The sequence below is a fragment of the Eubalaena glacialis genome, chromosome X (genome assembly GCF_028564815.1).
Source record: "Eubalaena glacialis isolate mEubGla1 chromosome X, mEubGla1.1.hap2.+ XY, whole genome shotgun sequence".
NCBI classification, from domain to species: Eukaryota; Metazoa; Chordata; class Mammalia; order Artiodactyla; family Balaenidae; genus Eubalaena; species Eubalaena glacialis.
In genome coordinates, this window is record NC_083736.1 from 16,638,390 (window position 1) to 16,663,760 (window position 25,371).

At 39.3% G+C, this 25,371-nt stretch overlaps 1 protein-coding gene across 1 annotated transcript in view; it reads right to left on the reverse strand.

Annotated features, from left to right (window-relative positions):
- Positions 1-25,371, reverse strand: part of MAP3K15 (mitogen-activated protein kinase kinase kinase 15) — a 150,287-nt gene that overhangs the window by 44,061 nt on the left and 80,855 nt on the right. The window contains exons 7-11 of the mRNA XM_061179434.1: positions 20,031-20,201; positions 14,644-14,756; positions 14,253-14,412; positions 11,153-11,303; positions 9,592-9,699 (exon numbers count right to left, since the gene is read on the reverse strand). Of these exons, the coding sequence (XP_061035417.1) occupies positions 9,592-9,699; positions 11,153-11,303; positions 14,253-14,412; positions 14,644-14,756; positions 20,031-20,201 (703 nt within the window). The remainder of the gene's footprint in view (positions 1-9,591; positions 9,700-11,152; positions 11,304-14,252; positions 14,413-14,643; positions 14,757-20,030; positions 20,202-25,371) is intronic.

Consider the following 25,371-nt stretch of genomic DNA (forward strand, 5'->3'; position numbering starts at 1 on the left):
ACTACTATATATAAACTAGATAATTAATAAGGACCTACTATATAGCACAGGGAACTCTACTCAATACTCTATAATGGCCTATATGGGAAAAGAATCTAAAAAAGAGTGGATATATGTATAACAGATTCACTTTGCTGTACACCTGAAACTAACACAACTAAATCAACTATACCCCAATAAAAATTTAAAAATGAGGTGTTTTGTTACCTCTATCAATGGAATAGTGAGGTTACAGATCAGAATTTTGAAAATTCTCTTGCATCACAGTGGCATCAATGACACAAACAATGTAAGCAAGGTTGGCCTCTAGTACAAGAATCCCAACACTGAGGACTGGGTGCTTCATGGCAGTGGTACCTGGAGGGGGGAACATAAGTAGGGCTTTGGGGGGTGGGGGCCTGCTAATGTTCCCTTCCCTAGGTTGCACTGGTAACTTAGATGTGTTCACTTGATAAAAAATCCATCAAATTGTACATTTATGAGTTATACACTTTTCTGTGTGTGTTATACTTCAATAAAAGGTTAAAAAAAAACCAAAGAGGCAAATTTAATAGAAGATACATGCATTCTTCAAATGAGATATATCTGTATGAACACCATGTATGTATCTTATTCTAGCTCCTTCTCTTTTGCTCAAATATTTAAAGCACACAGTGCAGGAAAAATACCCTAGCACATTACGGCGGCTCATCTTCACTAATGGCTACTGACTCTCTTATCAATGAGGAGAAGGTTGCTTCGCTGTTAAATATTAGACAAGGTTACTGGCTTACATTTGTGTTATAGACTTAATGTTTGTGTCTCCACAAATTCATATGTTGGAGCCCTAGCCCCTAGTGTGATGGTATTTGGAGATGGTGGCCTTTGAGAGGTGATTAGGTCACCAGGGTGGAGCCCTCGTGATGGGATTAGTGCCCTATATAAGAAGAGACAGGAGAGAGTTCTCTATCTCTCTTTCCATTATGTGAGAACAGGGCAAGAAGACCACCATCTGCAAACCAGGAAGAGGGTTCTCACCAGAACCTGACCATGCTGGCACCCTGATCTCAGACTTTCCAGCCTCTAGAACTGTGAGAAACAAATTTCTGTTGTTTGAGCCAGGGGCCCCCAAACCCTGGGCTGTGGACCAGTACCGGTCTGCGGCCTGTTAGGAATCCGGTTGCACAGCAGGAGATGAGTGGAGGGTGGGCGGGCGGGTGGGCAAGCGAGCGAAGCTTCATCTGCCGCTCCCCATCGCTCACGTTACCGCCCGAATCATCCCCCCTGCCCCCCAGGTCTGTGGAAAAACTGCCTTCCACAAAACCGGTCCCCGGTGCCAATAAGGTTGGGGACCACTGGTTTAAGCCACCCAGTCTGTGGTATTCTGTTACAGCAGCTCAAGCAGACTAAGGTAACTTGAAATATCATTCATGACTATATATTTTTCATATGTACCTTTATTGAAGTATAATTGATATAGAAAGAACTGCACCTATTTAATATGCATAATTTGATGAGTTTGGACATATGCCAACACTTGTGATACCATCACCACAATCAAGGTAGTAGATATATCCAACACCTCCCAAAGTGTCCTTGTGTCCCTTGGGTTTTGTTTTTATTTGTGTGTGTGGTAAGAACACACATGATATTTACCCTCTTAACAAATGTGAAGTGCACAATCCCATATTGTTAACTATAGGCACTGTGCTGTACAGCAGCTCTCTATGACTTATTTATCTAGCGTAACTGAAACTTTATACCCATTGAACAATGGAAAGTTGTTGTATCATGACTATTTCTGATAAAGGGTTTCCAATATGATTCTGAGCCTCTCCTTATCCTCTGATGTTGTATTTTATTTTTGAAGATATTGCTTATTTTTACCTGATTAAGACATAATTGCTCACACTCTTGTTTCCAGGGGGAAAAAAATCCTTCTTTGCCAAGTTGATGGCAGAACTCTCCCCACACTCCATGAAAACACAGACATAGCAAATAGATCTGTCTAATGCACTTGTCAAAGGTGCTACCTCTTTTTATTACTACAAAATATTTTATTAAAGAAAAAATCTGATGAAGTACTTTAGACAAATACAGATGAAAATGTAGCTGTTACCACAAAACATGAGGCCTGGCCCAGCATTTGTGTAATATCTTTAATGGGCAATGAAAATGTTTCCTCTCCTATATTGCTGGTGTAAGTATAAATTAGAATGGTACGAATTTGACAGTAGCTATCGAATTTTAAACATACGTAGTCTTAAAGCCAGCAGGTCCAATTCTGGGACTCTTTGCTCCTGAAACATCTACATGTGCGTGGTAGGGTGTAACCACCAGGATGTGCACTGGCGTATTTACCATCAGCTAGAATGCAAAACTGAAACCTAAATGTGCATTAGCAGGAAAGTGGTAAAATAAATTATGGCTCATCCATACCCGGAAATGCACCACCATGATATGGGAATATAGGGAATATCACATTTTAAAAATCGGGTGGATCAATGTGCACTATATGAAAAACTGTCCATGATGTATGGATCATTTAAAAAGAGTAAGTTGCAAAATAACAAATCTCACCATATGATCTCACATTAATGAAAATGCTTCTTCCCCCTATATATATGTATATTATATAGATAATGGATGTATGTATACACACATTATACATATATAACTGAGCTTAGAGAAAGGTATAGATGGACATCCATCAAATCATTGGTGATGGGAATACATACCAAGTTTGGGGGATTTGGAGGGACTTTCACTTTATTCCTTATCCACTTCCTTCATGGTTTAACTCATTTTTTTCCACAAGTTTATGTTCATTCGTATATAAATACATATATATATATACACACACACATATATATACACATATGTATATACACACATAGCTATACATATAATACAAATATATATATTTGGAAAACCCTGCTTCCTTTCCTCCATCTGTGATTACACTCCCTCATATACTCCTGTAACTCAGAAGTTAGGCATGGGTGCCTGTTCTTTCAAGTACTACAATATAGTTGACTCTCCTACTTGAAAACTGAATTTTTCATTAAATAATACAGAATAGGGAGGGGCAAGATGGCGGAAGAGTAAGACGCGGAGATCACCTTCCTCCCCACAGATACATGAGAAATACATCTACACGTGGAACTGCTCCTACAGAACACCCACTGAACGCTGGCAGAAGATGTCAGACCTCCCAAAAGGGAACAGACGCCCTCAGGGGACCTACATGCAGAGGCGGGTCCAAATCCAAAGCTGAACCCCGGGAGCTGTACGAACAAAGAAGAGAAAGGGAAATCTCTCCCAGCAGCCTCAGAAGCAGCGGATTAAAGCTCCACAAACAACTTGATGTGCCTGCATCTGTTGAATACCTGAATAGACAACGAATCATCCCAAATTTAGGAGATGGACTTTGGGAGCAGGATATATTAACTTTTCCCCTTTTCCTTTTTTTTGTGAGTGTAGATGTGTATGCTTCTGGGTGAGATTTTGTCTGTATAGCTTTGCTCTCACCCTTAGTCCTAGGGTTAGGTCCGTCCGTTTTTTTTTTTTTTTTTTTTGGCTTAAAAATTTTTTTTTTCCCTAATAAATGTTTTCTTAATAATTTTTTCCTTATTTTCTATTTTTAAAAAAATTTTTAATAAGTTTTTTCATATTTTTTATTTTAAAAAATTAAAAAAATTTTTTTTCTTAATAAATTTTTTCTAAATAATTTTTTTCTTATTTTTAGTATAAAAAATTAATAAATCTATTTTTAAAAATTAAAAAAAATTTTTTTTTCTTAATAAATTTACTCTTAATAATTTTTTTTCTTATTTTTTATTATAATTGCTTTATTTTATTTTATTTTATCCTCTTTTTTTCTTTCTTTCCATTTTTTCTCCCTTTTATTCTGAGCCGTGTGGATGAAAGGCTCTTGGTGCTCCAGCCAGGCATCAGGGCTGTGCCTCTGAGGTGGGAGAGCCAACTTCAGGACACTGGTCCACAAGAGACCTCCCAGCTCCACGTAATACCAAACGGCGAAAATCTCTCACAGATCTCCATCTCAACATCAAGACCCAGCTTCACTCAACGACCAGCAAGCTACAGTGCTGGACACCCTATGCCAAACAACTAGCAAGAGAGGAACACAGCCCCATCCATTAACAGAGAGGCTGCCTAAAATCATAATAAGGCCACAGACACCCCAAAACACACCACCAGACGTGGACGAACCCACCAGAAAGACAACATCCAGCCTCATCCACCAGAACACAGGCACTAGTTCCCTCCACCAGGAAACCTACACAACCCACTGAACCAACCTTAGCCACTGGGGACAGATACCAAAAACAACGGGAACTACGAACCTGCAGCCTGTGAAAAGGAGACCCCAAACACAGTAAGATAAGCAAAATGAGAAGACAGAAAAACACACAGCAGATGAAGGAGCAGGGTCAAAACACACCAGACCTAACAAATGAAGAGGAAATAGGTAGTCTACCTGAAAAAGAATTCAGAATAATGATAGTAAGGATGATCCAAAGTCTTGGAAATAGAATAGACAAAATGCAAGAAACATTTAACAAGGACGTAGAAGAACTAAAGAGGAACCAAGAAACGATGACAAGCACAATAAATGAAATTAAAAATACTCTAGATGGGATCAATAGCAGAATAACTGAGGCAGAAGAACGGATAAGTGACCTGGAAGATAAAATGGTGGAAATAACTACTGCAGACCAGAATAAAGAAAAAAGAATGAAAAGAACTGAGGACAGTCTCAGAGACCTCTGGGACAACATTAAACGCACCAACATTCGAATTATAGGGGTCCCAGAAGAAGAAGAGAAAAAGAAAGGGACTGAGAAAATATTTGAAGAGATTATAGTTGAAAACTTCCCTAATATGGGAAAGGAAATAGTTAATCAAGTCCTGGAAGCACAGAGAGTCCCATACAGGATAAATCCAAGGAGAAACACACCAAGACACATATTAATCAAACTATCAAAAATTAAATATAAAGAAAACATATTAAAAGCAGCAAGGGAAAAACAACAGATAACACACAAGGGCATCCCCATAAGGTTAACAGCTGATCTTTCAGCAGAAACGCTGCAAGCCAGAAGGGAGTGGCAGGATATACTTAAAGTGATGAAGGAGAAAAACCTACAACCAAGATTACTCTACCCAGCAAGGATCTCATTCAGATTGGATGGAGAAATTAAAACCTTTACAGACAAGCAAAAGCTGAGAGAGTTCAGCACCACCAAACCAGCTTTACAACAAATGCTAAAGGAACTTCTCTAGGCAAGAAACACAAGAGAAGGAAAACACCTACAATAACAAACCCAAAACATTTAAGAAAATGGGAATAGGAACATACATATCGATAACTACCTTAAATGTAAATGGATTAAATGCTCCCACCAAAAGACACAGACTGGCTGAATGGATACAAAAACAAGACCCATATATATGCTGTCTACAAGTGACCCACTTCAGACCTAGGGACACATACAGACTGAAAGTGAGGGGATGGAAAAAGATACTCCATGCAAATGGAAATCAAAAGAAAGCTGGAGTAGCAATTCTCATATCAGACAAAATAGACTTTAAAATAAAGACAATTACAAGAGACAAAGACGGACACTATATAATGATCAAGGGATCGATCCAAGAGGAAGGTATAACAATTGTAAATATTTATGCACCCAACATAGGAGCACCTCAATACATAAGGCAAATACTAACAGCCATAAAAGGGGAAATCGACAGTAACACAATCATAGTAGGGGACTTTAACACCCCACTTTCACCAATGGACAGATCATCCAAAATGAAAATAAATAAGGAAACACAAGCTTTAAATGATACATTAAACAAGATGGACTTAATTGATATTTATAGGACATTCCACCCAAAAACAACAGAATACACATTTTTCTCAAGTGCTCATGGAACATTCTCCAGGATAGATCATATCTTGGGTCACAAATCAAGCCTTGGTAAATTTAAAAAAATTGAAATCGTATCAAGTATCTTTTCCGACCACAACGCTATGAGACTAGATATCAATTACAGGAAAAGATCTGTAAAAAATACAAACACATGGAGGCTACACAATACACTACTTAATAACGAAGTGATCACTGAAGAAATCAAAGGGGAAATCAAAAAATACCTAGAAACAAATGACAATGGAGACACGACGATCCAAAACCTATGGGATGCAGCAAAAGCAGTTCTAAGAGGGAAGTTTATAGCAATACAAGCCTACATCAAGAAACAGGAAACATCTCGAATAAACAACCTAACCTTGCACCTAAAGCAATTAGAGAAAGAAGAACAAAAAAACCCCAAAGCTAGCAGAAGGAAAGAAATCATAAAGATCAGATCAGAAATAAATGAAAAAGAAATGAAGGAAACAATAGCAAAAATCAATGAAACTAAAAGCTGGTTCTTTGAGAAGATAAACAAAATTGATAAACCATTAGCCAGACTCATCAAGAGAAAAAAGGAGAAGACTCAAATTAATAGAATTAGAAATGAAAAAGGAGAAGTAACCACTGACACTGCAGAAATACAAACGATCATAAGAGATTACTACAAGCAACTCTATGCTAATAAAATGGACAACCTGGAAGAAATGGACAGATTCTTAGAAATGCACAACCTGCCGAGACTGAACCAGGAAGAAATTGAAAATATGAACAGACCAATCACAAGCACTGAAATTGAAACTGTGATTAAAAATCTTCCAACACACAAAAGCCCAGGACCAGATGGCTTCACAGGCGAATTCTATCAAACATTTAGAGAAGAGCTAACACCTATCCTTCTCAAACTCTTCCAAAATATTGCAGAGGGAGGAACACTCCCCAACTCATTCTACGAGGCCACCATCACCCTGATACCAAAACCAGGCAAAGATGTCACAAAGAAAGAAAACTACAGGCCAATATCACTGATGAACATAGATGCAAAAATCCTCAACAAAATACTAGCAAACAGAATCCAACAGCACATTAAAAGGATCATACACCATGATCAAGTGGGGTTTATTCCAGGAATGCAAGGATTCTTCAATATACGCAAATCAATCAACGTGATACATCATATTAACAAATTGAAGGAGAAAAACCATATGATCATCTCAATAGATGCAGAGAAAGCTTTCGACAACATTCAACACCCATTTATGATAAAAGTCCTGCAGAAAGTAGGCATAGAGGGAACTTTCCTCAACATAATAAAGGCCGTATATGACAAACCCACAGCCAACATTGTCCTCAATGGTGAAAAACTGAAACCATTTCCACTAAGATCAGGAACAAGACAAGGTTGCCCACTCTCACCACTATTATTCAACATAGTTTTGGAAGTGTTAGCCACAGCAATCAGAGACGAAAAAGAAATAAAAGGAATCCAAATCGGAAAAGAAGAAGTAAAGCTGTCACTGTTTGCAGATGACATGATACTATACATAGAGAATCCAAAAGATGCTACCAGAAAACTACTAGAGCTAATCAATGAATTTGGTAAAGTAGCAGGATACAAAATTAATGCACAGAAATCTCTTGCATTCCTGTATACTAATGATGGAAAATCTGAAAGTGAAATTAAGAAAACACTCCCGTTTACCATTGCAACAAAAAGAATAAAATACCTAGGAATAAACCTACCTAAGGAGACAAAAGACCTGTATGCAGAAAATTATAGGACACTGATGAAAGAAATTAAAGATGATACAAATAGATGGAGAGATATACCATGTTCTTGGATTGGAAGAATCAACATTGTGAAAATGACTCTGCTACCCAAAGCAATCTACAGATTCAATGCAATCCCTATCAAACTACCACTGGCATTTTTCACAGAACTAGAACAAAAAATTTCACAATTTGTATGGAAACACAAAAGACCCCGAATAGCCAAAGCAATCTTGAGAACGAAAAATGGAGCTGGAGGAATCAGGCTCCCTGACTTCAGACTATATTACAAAGCTACAGTAATCAAGACAGTTTGGTACTGGCACAAAAACAGAAATATAGATCAATGGAACAGGATAGAAAGCCCAGAGATAAGCCCACGCACATATGGTCACCTTATCTTTGATAAAGGAGGCAAGCATATACAGTGGAGAAAAGACAGCCTCTTCAATAAGTGGTGCTGGGAAAATTGGACAGGTACATGTAAAAGTATGAAATTAGAACACTCCCTAACACCATACACAAAAATAAACTCAAAATGGATTAAAGACCTAAGTGTAAGGCCAGACACTATCAAACTCTTAGAGGAAAACATAGGCAGAACACTGTATGACATAAGTCACAGCAAGATCCTTTTTGACCCAGGTCCTAGAGGAATGGAAATAAAAACACAAATAAACAAATGGGACCTAATGAAACTTAAAAGCTTTTGCACAGCAAAGGAAACCATAAACAAGACCAAAAGACAACCCTCAGAATGGGAGAAAATATTTGCAAATGAAGCAACGGACAAAGGATTAATCTCCAAGATTTACAAGCAGCTCATGCAGCTCAATAACAAAAAAACAAACAACCCAATCCAAAAATGGGCAGAAGACCTAAATAGACATTTCTCCAAAGAAGAGATACAGATTGCCAACAGACACATGAAAGAATGCTCAACATCATTAATCATTAGAGAAATGCAAATCAAAACTACAATGAGGTATCATCTCACACCGGTCAGAATGGCCATCATCAAAAAATCTAGAAACAATAAATGCTGGAGAGGGTGTGGAGAAAAGGGAACACTCTTGCACTGTTGGTGGGAATGTAAATTGATACAGCCACTATGGAGAACAGTATGGAGGTTCCTTAAAAAACTAAAAATAGAACTACCATATGACCCAGCAATCCCACTACTGGGCATATACCCTGAGAAAACCATAATCCAGAAAGAGTCATGTACCAAAATATTCATTGCAGCTCTGTTTACAATAGCCAGGACATGGAAGCAACCTAGGTGTCCATCATCGGATGAATGGATAAAGAAGATGTGGCACATATATACAATGGAATATTACTCAGCCATAAAAAGAAATGAAATGGAGGTGTTTGTAATGAGGTGGATGGAGTTAGAGTCTGTCATACAGAGTGAAGTAAGTCAGAAGGAGAAAAACAAATACAGTATGCTAACACATATATATGGAATCTAAGGGAAAAAAAAAAAAAAAAGAGGTCATGAAGAACCTAGTGGCAAGATGGGAATAAAGACACAGACCTACTAGAGAATGGACTTGAGGATATGGGGAGGGGGAGGGGTGAGATGTGACAGGGTGAGAGAGTGTCATGGACATATATACACTACCAAATGTAAAATAGATAACTAGTGGGAAGCAGCCGCATAGCACAGGGAGATCAGCTCGGTGCTTTGTGACCACCTAGAGGGGTGGGATAGGGAGGGTGGGAGGGAGGGAGATGCAAGAGGGAAGAGATATGGCAACATATGTATATGTGTAACTGATTCACTTTGTTGTAAAGCAGAGGCTAGCACACCGTTGTAAAGCAATTATACTTCAATAAAGATGTTTAAAAAAAAAATAATACAGAATAAAGAGAGAGCTGTTTATGATTGTTTTCTTACCATTTCCGTGGGTGAGACGTGCCACACAGAAACTGTCCTCTCCTCAGCTTCACTGTTTATAGAGACATACGAAGGCTGGTAGACTTTGGTTGGTTCTATCACCAGAACCTAAAAGAACAGATTTCTGTAATGCGTGGGAACATGCCACATAGGTTATCTTGCCCAGTGAGGAAGTGGGAAGCTCTGGACTCCACAGATCCTCTACGTGTACCTACTATGCAGCAACCCTGCTCTAGGACCAGTGGATACGGCGGCCCACAATCCCTTCCCTATGGGAGGTCTATGCTCTGATGGGGCAGACAGTGTAACCAACAGACAAGGATATGCAATAACATAACATACAGACCTCTGAAGAAAATAAGGCAGAATAACGGTGAGGAAGGGGTGGGGGACACTTCTTGAGACAGAGGGGCCAAGAAAGGCTTGCCCGAGGAAGTCACAGAGAAGAAAGGAAGGCTACAGTTTTTGAGAGAAATTAGGAAGTAAACTTGAGAATCCACAGGTAGGTACCCAAGTCTGCAAAAAATGCAAGAGGATGAAGAGTGAGGTGACAGTCCATCAGTCATATTTTATTTTGCTGGGGGAGAGGGAGGGAGGGAAGGAAGGAGGGAGAGGAGGAGGGAGAGATGAAGAGGAACGGGGTAAAAAAGGGGGAGAGAGACAGAGAGAGAATGAATTTCCAAAGCAAATGTTTATTGCTAAACTGGGGTAGAGATTACATGAGTGTCTGTCCCATTATTTTTTTTGTACCTTTCAGTAGGTTTGAAATATTTCATAATTCAAAGAAGATTTAAAAACTTATTACCCAGGCACAAAATCATTATCATAATCATTTCAAACAACGTAATCTTTTATTCGATGTTTCATGAAATTCTGAACACTGAATGTTCACAAAATCTTATGACATAAACACGAAACACAATTATCTGAAGTTCAGTTTCTGGGATGCTTAGATGTCTTACTTATGACTCCTTATAAGATGATCATAAAACTGAAACAAAAACTCAATGAAAAGCTAAAAGCGGTTTTGCTTTTCAATAAAGTTTTAAAAAGTAATTAGTCGCATTGGAGGCAAACCAAAGCTCAACAGGAAACAGCTGTGAATTTGAAAATTTTACTATTAGTGTTGCATTGTTGTGGAACCAAGTTTCTCCTCCTCAGCACTATGGACATTTTGGGCTGGATAATTCTGTGTTGGGGGCAGGAGACTGTCCTGTGCATTGTGGGAGGTTTAGTGGCATCCTTGGCCTCCACCCCACTAGATGCCAGTAGCAACACCTTTCCCACAGTTGTGACAACCAAAATGTCTCCAGACGTTGCCAAACGGCCTCTGGGGGACAAAAATCACTCCTAGTTGAGAACCACTATTTTAGAGGATATAGCCAGCTTTTTCTAGTGAGTTGATCTCTCGCTGGCTGATTCTACATAAGATTGATGGCTCTCTTAACATTTTCAGTTACTCTAAGGGTTTCTTCCTTTCAGAGTATTCAATAATTAGATAGTACCAACCCCAGTTTCTTTTTTTTTTTTATCTTAAAAAAATGGATTTAGCATCTCTTACTGGAAATCTGAGTCCGTTAGTAACTTCATTTGTTGCCTCAAAAATTATATCTAACCAGAAGTTCAGCCGTTCTTGCCTGGGTGAATGTTCAATAATGGGTTTCTTGAAGCGCTGAATTAATAACAAGTTCTGAACTAATGATCGCAGGTACCTGGAAAAATCATGAGCACCAATAAATTAGATTCCCAAAGAAACGGAATTCAATTCTACTCCCTTTAAAAGAAGTTTCCCAAAAGCCTTATTTCTTAAATTCATAGTGTGTAGCAAGTACTTCTTAATAATTTGGCAACCACATACTTAATTAAAAGAAACCCAAACGGGGCAAAATAAGCTTGTCCAACAAACATACAACATGGCTTTTACCAACATTGGGCTAAACCTCAGTTTTGGTACATTGTGTTCAAAGCATAGAGACTGGCAAGCATTTGCTATCTTAATTAACAAGAGCAAGTGGTTTGAAGTTCAAAGCAACTGCAAAATGACAAAATTTCAAACTCAGTATCTTCTTCTTTTCTAACTACCCTTTTTATTTTGAGGTAATTATATATTTACATAGTTATAAGAAACAATACAGAGAGATCCCATGTGCCCTTGGTTTACCCCAATGGTAACATCATGTAAAATTCTAGAATAATATCACAATCAGGATACTGACATTGATACAGTCAAGATAGAAAATATTTCCATCCACAAGGATCCCTCATGTTTCCCTTCTATAGCCACGCCAACTTCCTTCCCATCCCCATCCCCTCTTTGACCTCTGGCAATCACTAATATTAAACTCAATGTACTTTCTTTTAAAAAAAATTAGATCTGACCTGGTAGATTTTGAATTTATAAGGTCTTCAGTCTCACCACACCTTTACTATCTTTAGGCAAACTGAACTCTTTGAAACATAGTTGCCAGGCAGTGGTAGTCACATCTTCTCTGGTAGTGAATGGGGTTGGTGGGGAGGTGTTTCTGCTGATAGTATCAGAGTATTATTTTGCCCTTTGAGGATAAAGTCTGGAGCTATCCTGGGAAGGCAGATCAGCTAGGCTCTGACTGACTTGTTTGGGTACTGTGTAGTAAAGGATTAATTCAGCAGGACTGGGTTGCCCAAGTATACATTCCAAAGAAAGGTGTGGCCCTTGACTGGCTTCTGAGAGATCACTTCTAAGCCCTTGGGATATCCTGCCTGCTAAGAGTCTCTGTCTACCTGGGGCCTTGCACCAGGCCAGCCAGTTTACGCTAACAGTATGATTCATGGTGGGGACCTTGGGCCATGCTGTATCAGTGTGATCTCCAGAGAGGCTGGGGACTCAGTGACTAAGGTCAGCTACGTGGGTGCTTCATGCCTACATAATTGACCCCCAATAAAAACCCTGGACACCAAGGCTTGGTGAGCTTCCCTGGTTGACAATAATTTGTACATGTTGTCACATATCATTGCTGGGAGAATTAAGCACTGTCCATGACTCCACTGGGAGAGGACAACTGGAAGCTTATGCCTGGTCTCTCCTGAGCTCTGCCCTATGTGCCTTTTGCCTTTGCTGCTTTTAATCTATATACTCTTACTGCAATAAACCATAACCATGAGTAGAATAGCTTTTCTGAGTTCTGTGAGTTCTTCTAGCAAATCGTGAACCTCAGGGTGGTCTTGAACCCACAACAATAGGTACCAACACTGTAAGTCAGTCCAGGTTCTGATGTAACAGGAATGTATTCACGCCTCAGGTCTCCTCTCCAGAGTCAGCTCTGTCTGGCTCAGATGCAACAATGCACCTTAAAATTAGAATTCTGCAAACAGCAGCCACTCCAGGAGGGCTGGAAGCTCAGCCTGCCTCTGTGTTCTCTCAGCCTCAGAAAACTTTCAAGAGGTTAATAGGGTTTCGGGGTCAAATTTAAGTCCTCCAGATGGGAAAGAAATACAGTCAAACTAGATATGAACGCTGAGATTCCTACCCCTGAGAGTCCAGATTGGCCCACTGAGCTGAGAAATAGAAGGGGACAGACGAACATGGATCGTTAAAAGTAAAAAATTTTAAATTATGTAAGTAATCCAAATGCATTTTAGACAAATCAGAAAATAGAGTTAAAAAAGCAGATTACAAACTTCTTAACCTGCTACCTCCCTGAGATAGCCACTATCAATATGTTGGAGCAAACCCATGACTCATCATTTTCTCATTATACAAATATCTACTGAGAATCTATTATGAAACTATAGCAATCAATAATATAACCACAACTCTGATGGAGCTTAATGTCTATTGTGAAGTCAGCTATTGCCCAACCCTCCCAGACCCTCCTCTGAGTCACATATGAAACAGAGGTTTTTAATTAAAATGAGTCCATATAAAACAGTAGTTCTCAAAGTGTGGTCCCCAGACTAGCATCAGCTTGTAATTTCTAAATGCAAATTCTCAGGCCCCACCCTAGACCCTTTGAACCAGAAATCCGAAGGGTTAGGCCCAGCAATCTGTGTTTTAATCAACACAGGTGATTCTGATAATGTCAAAGTCTGAGCACTGATATAGAAAAATATACCCTGCATCTGGCTTTTCTTATTCAGTGATACACCATGAACACATTTCCATGTCTCCAAGTATTCTTTCTTGCACATTTTAATGGCTGTATAATGTGCTAACCTAGGGCCACTGCTGGGCCACCATTTTCTTGATCATATCTATAATTGGTGTTTTAGTTCCAGTTTTCATTTGTGATGAAAATCATTTTCTTGGTGTACTTTTAGCTTTACTATCTGTTTTCTCACAAATGCACAATATGTACTGATACCCAAGAACGTTCTGCTCTTGAGGACCTACGTGGCCTGAAAAGATTAATAGGGCTGAGAGTTTTGTCTTGGAGACATAGCATGTAGGGATACGTTCTGTGTGTGGGTGTCTGTCTGTCTGTCTTTCCCTCCCGTCACATAAAACCAAGCGAGGCCTCAAGAGTTGCTCTTTCTGCCCTAACTTTGCTTTAATGAAGAAGTCAGAAGGAAAAACATAGCAATTGCTATTATTTTTGGCATTCACACCTTTTCCTCCTGGGGGAAACCTTTCAGAACAAGATCAGATTTGACATGGGTGATGAAAACACATAGACCTGACTCACCAGACTGGAGGTTTCAGTTTGAACAACCTCTCTGCTGCCTGGACAGCTTTCCCAACATCATTGGCCAACATGCTGACGTTGAAGAACTGACCCACATCCCAGTAATTGTTCATTTTCTCCAAGCTCCCTTTTCTTCCCAACAAACTGTTCAGCCGGACACCTTAAGAATTTGAATTTTAGATAAAGTTATGAAAAGTCTTCCTAGTTTCCACCATATTATGTAAGCCTTTAGAGGAGAAAATGGGCATTTTATTCGGGCTACTGCCTCAGGTGTGCTATCATACAGTAACTGTTCCTTTTGAAATATAATGTTGGTTATTTGGACATAATTTTTAATGTTGAACTTGTGTTACCAAAGCATATCAACATCTGCAGTCATAAACAGCTTTACCTATTTTCCTTAGCTCCATGGAAGTTTCAAATTGCTGTCCAGCAACTATCAGCAAAACTGCAAGGTTGATTCCTGAATAAAGAGATGGCTGGAGCTCAAACCCTTTGCAATACCTGTAATTACAGAACCACCAAATTCCTATTATATCATTTTATTATGGTAGAGGGAAAAAGTGCAAATACTAGCACAAACCAACCTTCTCATGAACATTTTTACTACTCTAATTTATTGTTTTACAGCTATCCTCCAGCTGCCCATGTTTACTAACAGCCACATGTAGCAGTCAGATAGCTTCTTAAAAATGTCATAATAGGGACTTCCCTGGTGGTCCAGTGGGTAAGACTCCACGCTCCCAATGCAGGGGGCCCGGGTTTGATCCCTGGTTGGGGAACTAGATCCCGCATGCTGCAACTAAGAAGCCCGCATGCTGCAACTAAGAAGCCCGCATCCCGCAACTAAAGATCCTGCGTGCCGCAACGAAGATCCAGCACAGCCAAAATAAATAAATAAATAAATACATACATAAATATTTTTTTAAATGTCATAATAGCAACACAGTAACTAACACTAGAGAGTTTTAAAATCTTTCTTCGGAGGGTTTAGAGTTTTAAAATAAAAGCCATGATCACTGTATAAAGTAAGGAAACTATATTAAAGGGTACAAAAGAAATTTAAAACCTATTATAATTCTACTCCCAAAAGTAGAACACAATTTGATGTCCACATATCATTTTTAAAGTTATACTCCATTTGCACATTGAGCATTTTTTATTTTGTGGAAATCACAACAGGTATAGGCTCTTTCTCTGCAGGCAGTCTGTTTGCTTATATCATGAAATGGAATTATTTTTTCATGTATGAAGCAGTACTGCCAAAATCCTGGATCGCAGAGAGCAGTGGCATATAAAGTGAGAGAAGGGGGCTTCCCTGGTAGCGCAATGGTTAAGAATCCACCTGCCAATACAGAGGACACAGGTTCGAGCCCTGGTCTGGGAAGATCCCACATGCCACAGAGCAATTAAGCCCGTGCGCCACAACTACTGAGCCTGCGCTCTAGAGGCCGTGAGCCACAACTACTGAAGCCCGCGCACCACAACTACTGAAGCCCGCATGCCTAGAACCCGTGCTCCGCAACAAGAGAAGCCACCGCAATGAGAAGCCCGCACACCACAACGAAGAGTAGCCCCCGCTCGCCACAACTAGAGAAAGCCCGTGTGCAACGAAGACCCAACGCAGCCGAAAATAAAATAAATAAAATAAATAAATTTATTAAAAGCATAATAAAGTGAGAGAAGGGGCAGGGATCTATTACATTAGAATAAAGAACAAGATCCAAAACTGCGAATACCATTTTTATACCAAAAGGTTAACCATGCCTTTTTTAATTCTCTTATTTATTCTTTTTTCTACGCATAAAAATTTTCTTTCTCTTCCATGAGCAAGTATGAACATCATGATCAGGAAAAAAAGAATTTGATCAACGAAGTAATGATGTAAAAATTTCTTTTTGTAAACCAGGACTGATTTTATCAGTCGTGTGACAACAGGAGGATCAAACACCAACAAAACATTAAATTGTGGAAGGGAGAACTTATCAGTTAAATCTGACCATAAATCATAAAATCAGTTAAAATCTGATTTTATGAGCTTTGGGGCATGATACAAGTACCCTCAGAGGGACTAGAGGATATCAAGAAAGTCATTCCAACCCTAGTCAACAGAATTCCAATAAAATTGAAACCTCTCCCCCACTCCCCCAGGTATGTCTTGGGGATTTTTTTTTTTTTATAAATGTGGTTTTAATTTTTATTTATTTATTTTTAATTAATTAATTAATTAATTAATTTATGGCTGTGTTGGGTCTTCGTTTCTGTGCGAGGGCTTTCTCTAGTTGTGGCAGGCGGGAGCCACTCTTCATCGCGGTGTGCGGGCCTCTCACTATCACGGCCTCTCTTGTTGCGGAGCACAGGCTCCAGACACGCAGGCTCAGTAATTGTGGCTCACGGGCCCAGTTTGCTCTGCGGCATGTGGGATCTTCCCAGACCAGGGCTCGAACCTGTGTCCCCTGCATTGGCAGGCAGATTCTCAACCACTGCGCCACCAGGGAAGCCCTGTCTTGGGGATTTTAAATTCCATATCCTACTGTATTTGATTTTTCATTTTCTTTTACTATGAAAAGTTATCTGGGAAGAGGGCAGAGAGGGTGACTTCTCTGTGCTTCTTATTCACAAATGAAACAGGCCCGGCTTGGGGACAGACAAGTCTTGAACTCGGAGTCAGGACTGCAGTCCCAGGTTTGTGTCTGACCAGCCCCGCGACCTTGGACCAGCCCCTGCCTCTCTGAGCTGCGTGTTCCACATCCCTATCTGAGATCAAGGTGACCCTCATGGTCTCACCGGAGCCATCATGCCCTGACCAGAAGACTACGCTTTATTTGCTCCTGTATCCACTGCCATGACCTTCTCAAGTGCATGCAGAAGGCTCCTCTGACTTCCTTGAAGGAGCCACTGGCAGTAATTTCCTGACCTGGAGGTTGAATTCTTGGCCATGATGGTGGGAACACAGCTTCCTATTTTGGCTGTACCAAACTTTAATTTCCCTTCCTTTCCCTTCCCTTCAACACCTTGAGTGATTTCTCTTGAGCATACAGTGCACTGGTGCTACTGGGGATTAACTAAGACTAAAACAAGGTCCCCGCCCTCTAAGAACCTATACCGTGATGGAAGTGATAGTATTTTCACTAATTGTGTGTAATTTTCATGAGTGTGGTAACCTAAAACCACACAAATCCAAGTCTAGAGGGACTCACAGAAGACAGAGAGGCTTGAGATGCGGCATGAAGATGGATAGAATTGTAACAGTAGTGATTTAGAAAGGGAACCCCAGCATAGAAAATGGCAGGAGAAGAGATGGGAGTTTGGGGAGCTCCTAAGGAACTTCAATTTACTTGGACATATATCAGATAGTGGGAAACAGGGCTAGGGGCAGGTTGGAGAAAGTCTGCAAAGCGCCTAGAATGGTGATCTAAGAGTTTGAAGTTTTATTTAATAGGGAGTGGAGAGCCATTTTGGATCTTTGAGCTTTAGGAGGAGTAAACTGTCAATCTATGAAGGACAGACTTTAGAGACACCAAGCAGAGAGCCTACTTGGGATACTGTTCTGGCAAGAGAGCAAAAAAAAAATGGTGCCAATTAGGGGTGGTGGTGATGGGAAAGGATGGGTAGGGAGTGAGGGAAGACTCACAGAAGGACTGGAATTGGGACCTGACTGTATGGGGAGATAAGTGAGTGAAAGTTATCAAACATTAACCAAAAGTGTATGCCTAGAAGGCTAAAGAATGGTTGTAAGAAAGCAAGACAATGGAAGCCATCCCTTGTGGAGAGGAGGAAACGACTTCAGCCTTAGACATGTTGAGTCTTAAATACCAGCACCATCTTGAGGTAGAACAGGTGGGCAAAGAGAGGGGTGATGTGGGGCCAAAGCTTAGGATAGAGGGTGGGCTGGAGATCAACTAAAGGTTCCAAGGTGTGGGAGTGACTGGGATCACCAGGGAAAAGTGTAGATGGAGAGAAGAGGGAAGAGGACAAAGTCCAACGTGTATGGAAGGAAAACAAAGAGGAGGCGGGAGAGGGGGAGAGGAAGCAGTTAGAATTAAATGAGACTGCAGCAGCGATACCAAGAGCTCTTGTGATGGAAATGGATGGTGTAGGCTGTTGGCTCTACCTTTAAAATATATCCAGGTTCTGACACCTCATCATTTTCATCACTATTACCCTGGTTCAAGTCCCCATCAGCTCTTCTCTGAATTTCTGCAGTAGTCTCCTAACTGTTCCCTGCTTCTGCCCTGACCCATGTGATAGATTATTTAATAACCACAAAGCCCTCCCATCCCACTATGCACATGCCTTTGCCATGTCTCCCACTCACAGGTTGGAGTCTATTTCTCCACCGCTTTGAATCTGGGCTGACCGTGTGATTTGCTCTGACCAAGAACATGTGGCAGAACTGACCTTGTGTGAGTTCCTGAGCCTTAAGAGGCTTTCTGGCTTCCACATCCACTCTCTGAGAATGCTGCCCACCATGTAAGAGAGCTGGTCTACCAGGATTAGAACTACCCGTTAGAGAACAGAGGCTCACCACCAACAGCCAGCACCAGCTGTCAAGTGTGTATGAGGCCATTTTGGACCTTCCAGCCCTGCTGATTCTCCAGATGACTACAACTTTAGGAGTGAGCTCAGCACTTAAGGAGTGAAACGAGCAGAGGAACTGCCTGGGCAATCCATAGAATCATGAGAAGTCATCAATCATTGTTTTAAACCACTAAGTTTTGGAGATGCTTGGGGGTTTTTTTTGGTTTGTTTTTTTGTTTTTTTGGCCAAGCCGTGCGGCTTGCAGAATCTTAGTTCCCCGACCAGGGATTGAACCCAGGGCTTCGGTAGTGAGAGAGCAGAGTCCTAACCACTGGACCACCAGGGAATTCCCTGGAGATGCTTGTTATGCAGCAAATGGTAGCTGACACACCCCCTAAAATGTATTCATAACAGTGAGAGTACTCTGGTTAAAATGCATGTCAGATCTTGTCACTCCTCTGCTCAGAATATTCCAGCACTGTATCATCTCACTCAGAGTAAAAGGGTCTTCTCTCCCATTTCCTGCCACTCTCCCCCTTGCTCCTGCCTCATCATCCTTGAGCATGCTCAGCATGCTTCCTCCTCAGGGTCTTTGCCCTTGTTATCCCCTCCTTCTGGAACACAGTTATCTGCAAGGCTCATTCCCTCATCACCTTTACATCTTTATTCACCTTCACTGATCATCCTATATAAAACTGTAGACAACTCCCAGTCCTCCTTTCCCTCGTCCCTGATTAACTTTTCCCCCTCACCATCAGCTGACATCCTATATATTTTACTGTATTTGTTTGTCTGACTTTCCTTACCAGCAATGCAAGGTCCATGAGGGCATGGATTCGTATCTGCTGTGTCTTTATCCCCACCATCTAGAAAGTTACTGGCATGCAGTAAACCCTCAATAAACATTTGTTGAATAAATGAATGAGTAAGTAACGAACGGCTCATTGAGAAGATAATGCTACGACGATGGTGGAACAAGGTTCTGGAAGGAGTAGCTGGGAAGGAGTGTGCTGAGCCTCCTCGCCCCTATAAATGAGTGAACTTGTGGAAAGAATGTCACCAGTAGAAAAGCCTATTTCTAACGGTTTCCTTTTGGAAAAAGGAATCTGGAAATTCCCAGACCACATTTATGGCATTTTTTTCACTGCCAGCAAACAGGCAGACACACATATGTAGGGAAGAGACCTGGATCCTTAGCCTGTGCAATTCTATCCTTTGCAAAGATACACGTGCTACTGACTAGGGCTGAGGGTTTACCACTCAATGGCATTGTCTCGGCTGGCATCATCTTTGCAGTCCGAATCCAAGAAGATGTCCTTGTATATCCTCCCGCAGAGGCAGAACATGTCGGGGGCCGGGTGGTCACAGCTCTGCAGAACCTGGAGCATGACCTGCAGAGCCTTCTCACGATCGCCTGTGCTGTTTCTTCTGAAAGATTCATGTGATAAGATGACAAATGTCTGAATCAAGACACGGGAGTATAGATGCATTCATTCTGTGAAAGGCTTGTGCTTTAGCAGGAAAAAAATCTAAATTATATTTCATTTTTCATATTCAAATGAAAGAACTGCTTAAGGTCCACACCAGTAAGTCTCATTCAATCATACTCTGTCCTACCTGATCCTTCCTCTTTAAATTAGACCTAGACTGTAGATGAAAGCATATGCAGATCAATGTATTTGGAAAGACAGAAAAAAAATAATATGGCAGCCTCCTGTCGTTGGATGGGAGAGTAAGGATTTCAGAAGCTAAGCCTGAATCATGAGGATGAGACAGTTTGACACAAGGTTCTTTTGGAAAAGTGGCAGGTCCCCAAATTCAGAAAGACAAGATGAATTTAGAAATGTACCCTGGCATTTCTTGACCTGAAATGCCTTGCCATCTTCAAACGGGGAAGGACTCTAGTAATTCCTGTTATACCCATCGGAATAAAAAATCATTTATATATTCATAAATCACAGTCTTCTTTATTATTCCATTATATGGTAAAATTTTCATTTTATGTACAGGAAATGGATTCCTTAGACAGTTGTTAAAATAATTTTTTGCCACAAAATAACTTGAGTTTGCGGCTGTGAAATATTAACAGTGTTCCTGTGAAGGTTTGGAAGCACAGGTCCATCAGAAGTGAGGACTGATTAAATCAACTATGGCTAATGATATTCATATTATAATATAAAATATTAAACATTATAAAAAGAAATGAAACAACGTCTATGTAATACTGCTGTGGAGAGATCTCCAGAATATCCTGTTAAGACAAGAAAGCAAGATGTTGAACACTGTGCACAGAATGCTACCTTTTTATTAAGAAAAGGGGGGGATGTGAATAAATATATGTATCTGCTTTCATTTTTTCAAAATGGAAGATAAAATAAAAGGTAACAAAAATGGCTACTGATAGGTGGAGGGAAAAAACACGATGAAGGGGACAGGGACAGATAGAGGTTACACTTCTTGGAATTTGACTTTGAAACTACTGATACATAAGATTTTTACATAATTATAAAAGAAAATGAAATAATTTTTAAAATGTTGCCTAAAGACACTGTTTGCCAATGAACATACCGTCTGAATTTGCGGCTGGGGCAAAACAAAACAAATGAACCTGTGCATCCAGTTGATGGTTTTACCCACAAAAGAGAGAAACTAATTTATCCCATGGCTTAAAAACACAGCAATTAGACTGTATTTTCCTAAGAGGATATAACCTAAGGAAAAAAATATAAATGCAAAGAAATCTTAAATAGTTTCCAGTAATCATACTGTTAGTGATAATACTAATACTGGTATTTTGAAAATGTTATATATTTACAGTATAGACTACAACAAACAATGATGTTAATTTGATATCATGAGGAACCAGATTTTTCAGCATAAGAGATACAAATACAAAATCACAGAAGTAAAAATCCTATAGTCCTCAATTTGAATTGAAACATCAGTATGAATTCATGAGGTGGTTTCCCCAGCACTGTCTACCAAAAAGGCCCAAAGTAATGACCAACTGAGTAGCAATGAGAACCTCCAAGCCCTGACTGGGGTCTGTAAACCTTCTCTCTCACTAAAGAAACCAGGACTCCTTGAAAGAATCGTTGATTCCAGATATGTCTAAGATGATCCTGGAACATCTTAACACACAAAGAAGCAAAGAAGCTACTAAACTCATATCAAAGACTCAGGAGCCAACCGGAATCAGTTTTTGGCCAAAGAGGGGACAACTTGAGCGTTAAGAAGAACAATAACTATAAAGTATTGAAACATATCAACTATCACTAAAATTATGAGTTCATAATGATCTTATAAAACCTCACTGGTCACTCTTGGAGGATGCTAACAAACAAATTCATTGTTCTTGAAAACTGATCAAGGCAAAATTAAGAATATAGCTTCCTTTTCCCATACAAACTGTACACCAGGGTAACCAAGTCATTGATGAGTGAACATTTCTCTTTATAAAGTATTTGTGCTAATAACTCAGGAATTAATTATAAAATTCAAATATCACCATTTTACAACCCCTAATGAAATAACGGATCTAGGCAATGATCGCAAGGGCCACTAACATCACAAAAAGAGAAAAAACAGATAAAGTACACAATCAAGTATTCTTTAAAAAAAAATCAAACCAATCTAAATAGATATTTCTCCAAAAAAGACATATGGATGGCCAAAAAGCACATGAAAAGATGCTCAACATCGCTAATTATTAGAGAAATGCAAATCAAAACTACAATGAGGTATCACCTCACACCGGTCAGAATGGCCATCATCAAGAAGTCTACAAACAATAAATGCTGGAGAGGGTGTGGAGAAAAGGGAACCCTCTTACACTGTTGGTGGAAATGTAAATTGGTACAGCCACTATAGAGAACAGTATGGAGATTCCTTAAAAAACTATAAATAGAGTTATCCTATGATCCTGCAATCCCACTCCTGGGCATATATCTGGAGAAAACCGTAATTCAAAAAGATACATGCACCCCAATGTTCATTGCAGCACTATTTACAATAGCCAAGATGTGGAAGCAACCTAAATGTCCATTGACAGAGGAATGGATAAAGAAGATGTGGTACATATATATGATGGAATATTACTCAGCCATAAAAAAGAAAGAAATAATGCCATTTGCAGCAACATGGATGGACCTAGAGATTATCATACTAAGTGAAATAAGTCAGACAGAGAAAGACAAATATATGATCGCTCATATATGGAATCTAATTTTAAAAAATGATACAAATGAACTTATTTACAAAACAGAAACAGACTTACAGATCTTGAAATCAACCTTATGGTTACCAAAGGGGAAACATGGGGCAGGGAGGGATAAATAAGCGTTTGGGATTAACAAACACACACTACTATATATAAGATAGATAGCCAACAAGGACCTACTGTATAGCACAGGGAACTCTGCTCAATATTCTGTAATAACCTATATGGGAAAAGAATCTGAAGAAGAATGGAGATATATATATATGTATAACTGAATCACTTTGCTGTACACCTGAAACACAATATTGTAAATCAACTATACTCCAATATAAAATAAAAATTAAATTAAAAAAATCAAACCAGAACCTGAAATAAGCATCCAGATTTAACTACCAACTTACGGGTATTGGTGGAGGGAGGGATTTACTAAATTACACCACAGGGATATGATCAGCAAAATCCAGAAATTTGGAAATTCTACAGGACAAATGGCTTCTTTAACAAATAAATAATAAGGAAAAGAAAAAATAAGAGGAGAAAAGTTGATAAGACTTAACAGTCATATCAACCAAACGCAATGTGTAGACTTTGCCTGGATCATGTCAAACCAACCCACTGTAAAAAAAAAAAAAAAAAAAAAAAAGACACAGACAGGTAGACACACACACACACACACAATCTGGAAAATTTGAAAACTGATATTAAGGAATTATTGTCAATTTTTAGTATGATAACATAATCATGATTATGTTTTATAAAAGTCATTAACCTTTAGGGACACATACCGAAATATCTAGAGTTGAAATGGCATGTCTTTGTTTCATAATTAACCCGGTGTTGCAGTAGAGGGAGTGGGTGCGAGTAAGCGGGAAACAAAACTGGCTTGTGATGATAATTACTGAAGTGGATGTGGGATAAACGGGGGTTTGTTATATTATTCCTTACTTTTGAGTGTATTTGAAATTTATATAATAAAAAAAGGAAAAGGTACTCATCCTGACTCAACAATTCTACTTCTGGAATCTATAATATAGAAATAATTATACACACACACACACACACACACACACACACACTGTCAAGAATTTTTGAACAAATGTTTATCATGGCATTGTTCATAACAGTGAAAAACTAGAGACGATCCAAATGTCCATTAACAGAAGAGTGGTAAAATATATTTTGTAACAACCAAACTACGGAATATCATGCAACCCTTGGAAAGAGGCAAATCCGTATGTAATTATATAGAAGAACGTCCATAATAGTTCATGGGAAAAAAAATTGCTGAACTAAATGAATAGCATGATCCCACTCTTTGCAGTAAACCCTATTTACATATAAGTTTATGTGCAGAGACAAAAGTCTGGAAGGATACACATTAAATTGTTCAAAAAATCATAGTTGAGATTTGTACAAGGTGTTCTTGTGTTTATTTTACTAATAACTATTCTAATAAAGGAATAAAGAGATTATTCTTTTTAGTTTCTTGGCAATTTTACAACAGGCTCTTTTTTGCTTTCTTTCCTGAGGACCTGTACCTGAAAAGACTACTACGTCATCCAAGAAGACAGATTAGTACCTAAAACACCTTTCTCAACTGGGGTCCTGCTAGAGAATTAAGCCCTAGAGAAAATTATTTGATTATTTGAGTGACTATTTTCTCCATTCTCCCAAGGATGGTACACAGCTAGCCCCATTAAGGATGAATAAGAGAGCTCATTCAATTGATACAATGAAGGCCTTAGGGCATTAGGGCTTAACTCTCTTGCAGAACCCAACCTGGGCTGAGAAGGGCTAATCCAGACACTTGGCATCCTTCTGGAAGCCTGCAATAATTAAGCCTCTATTTCAACTCAGACTTTTTCTATTTTCTACCTTGGTCTTGTTCTAATACGTTGGATCCTTCCTCTCTTTGGCCACAGAATCCAACTTTACCAGCCTACGAACAAGACCTGTTGATAAGCAGCTCACCCATGATATTCTTTAATTTTTAAAAGCCAACAGTTACCAATTCAACTCAAATTTACTAAAGCATTCAAATAATTTCTAGAGTCTGTGGCGAGAAAATGAAAAATGAAATGAAAAAGATTGAAACTTTAACGAGGTACAAAATTTCTATACCTGTTATGAGCCAACTTTTGAGGTGCGAAATATTCAGGATTCTGAAAAGATGTACTTAACTCTTTTAAATGCTTAATTATTGATCTGAGTTCAGGTTTGTTTGGTTGGTTTTCTTTAGACCAATTACATCAAGATTTCCCTTGAATTTTTTCATTAACTTGAAACGTACCCCTGTTACTCAAAACAAAAGGTCTTTTGAGGATAAACAAAACAAAAAATCAAACATTTTTTTTTAAATTAATTTATTTATTTTTGGCT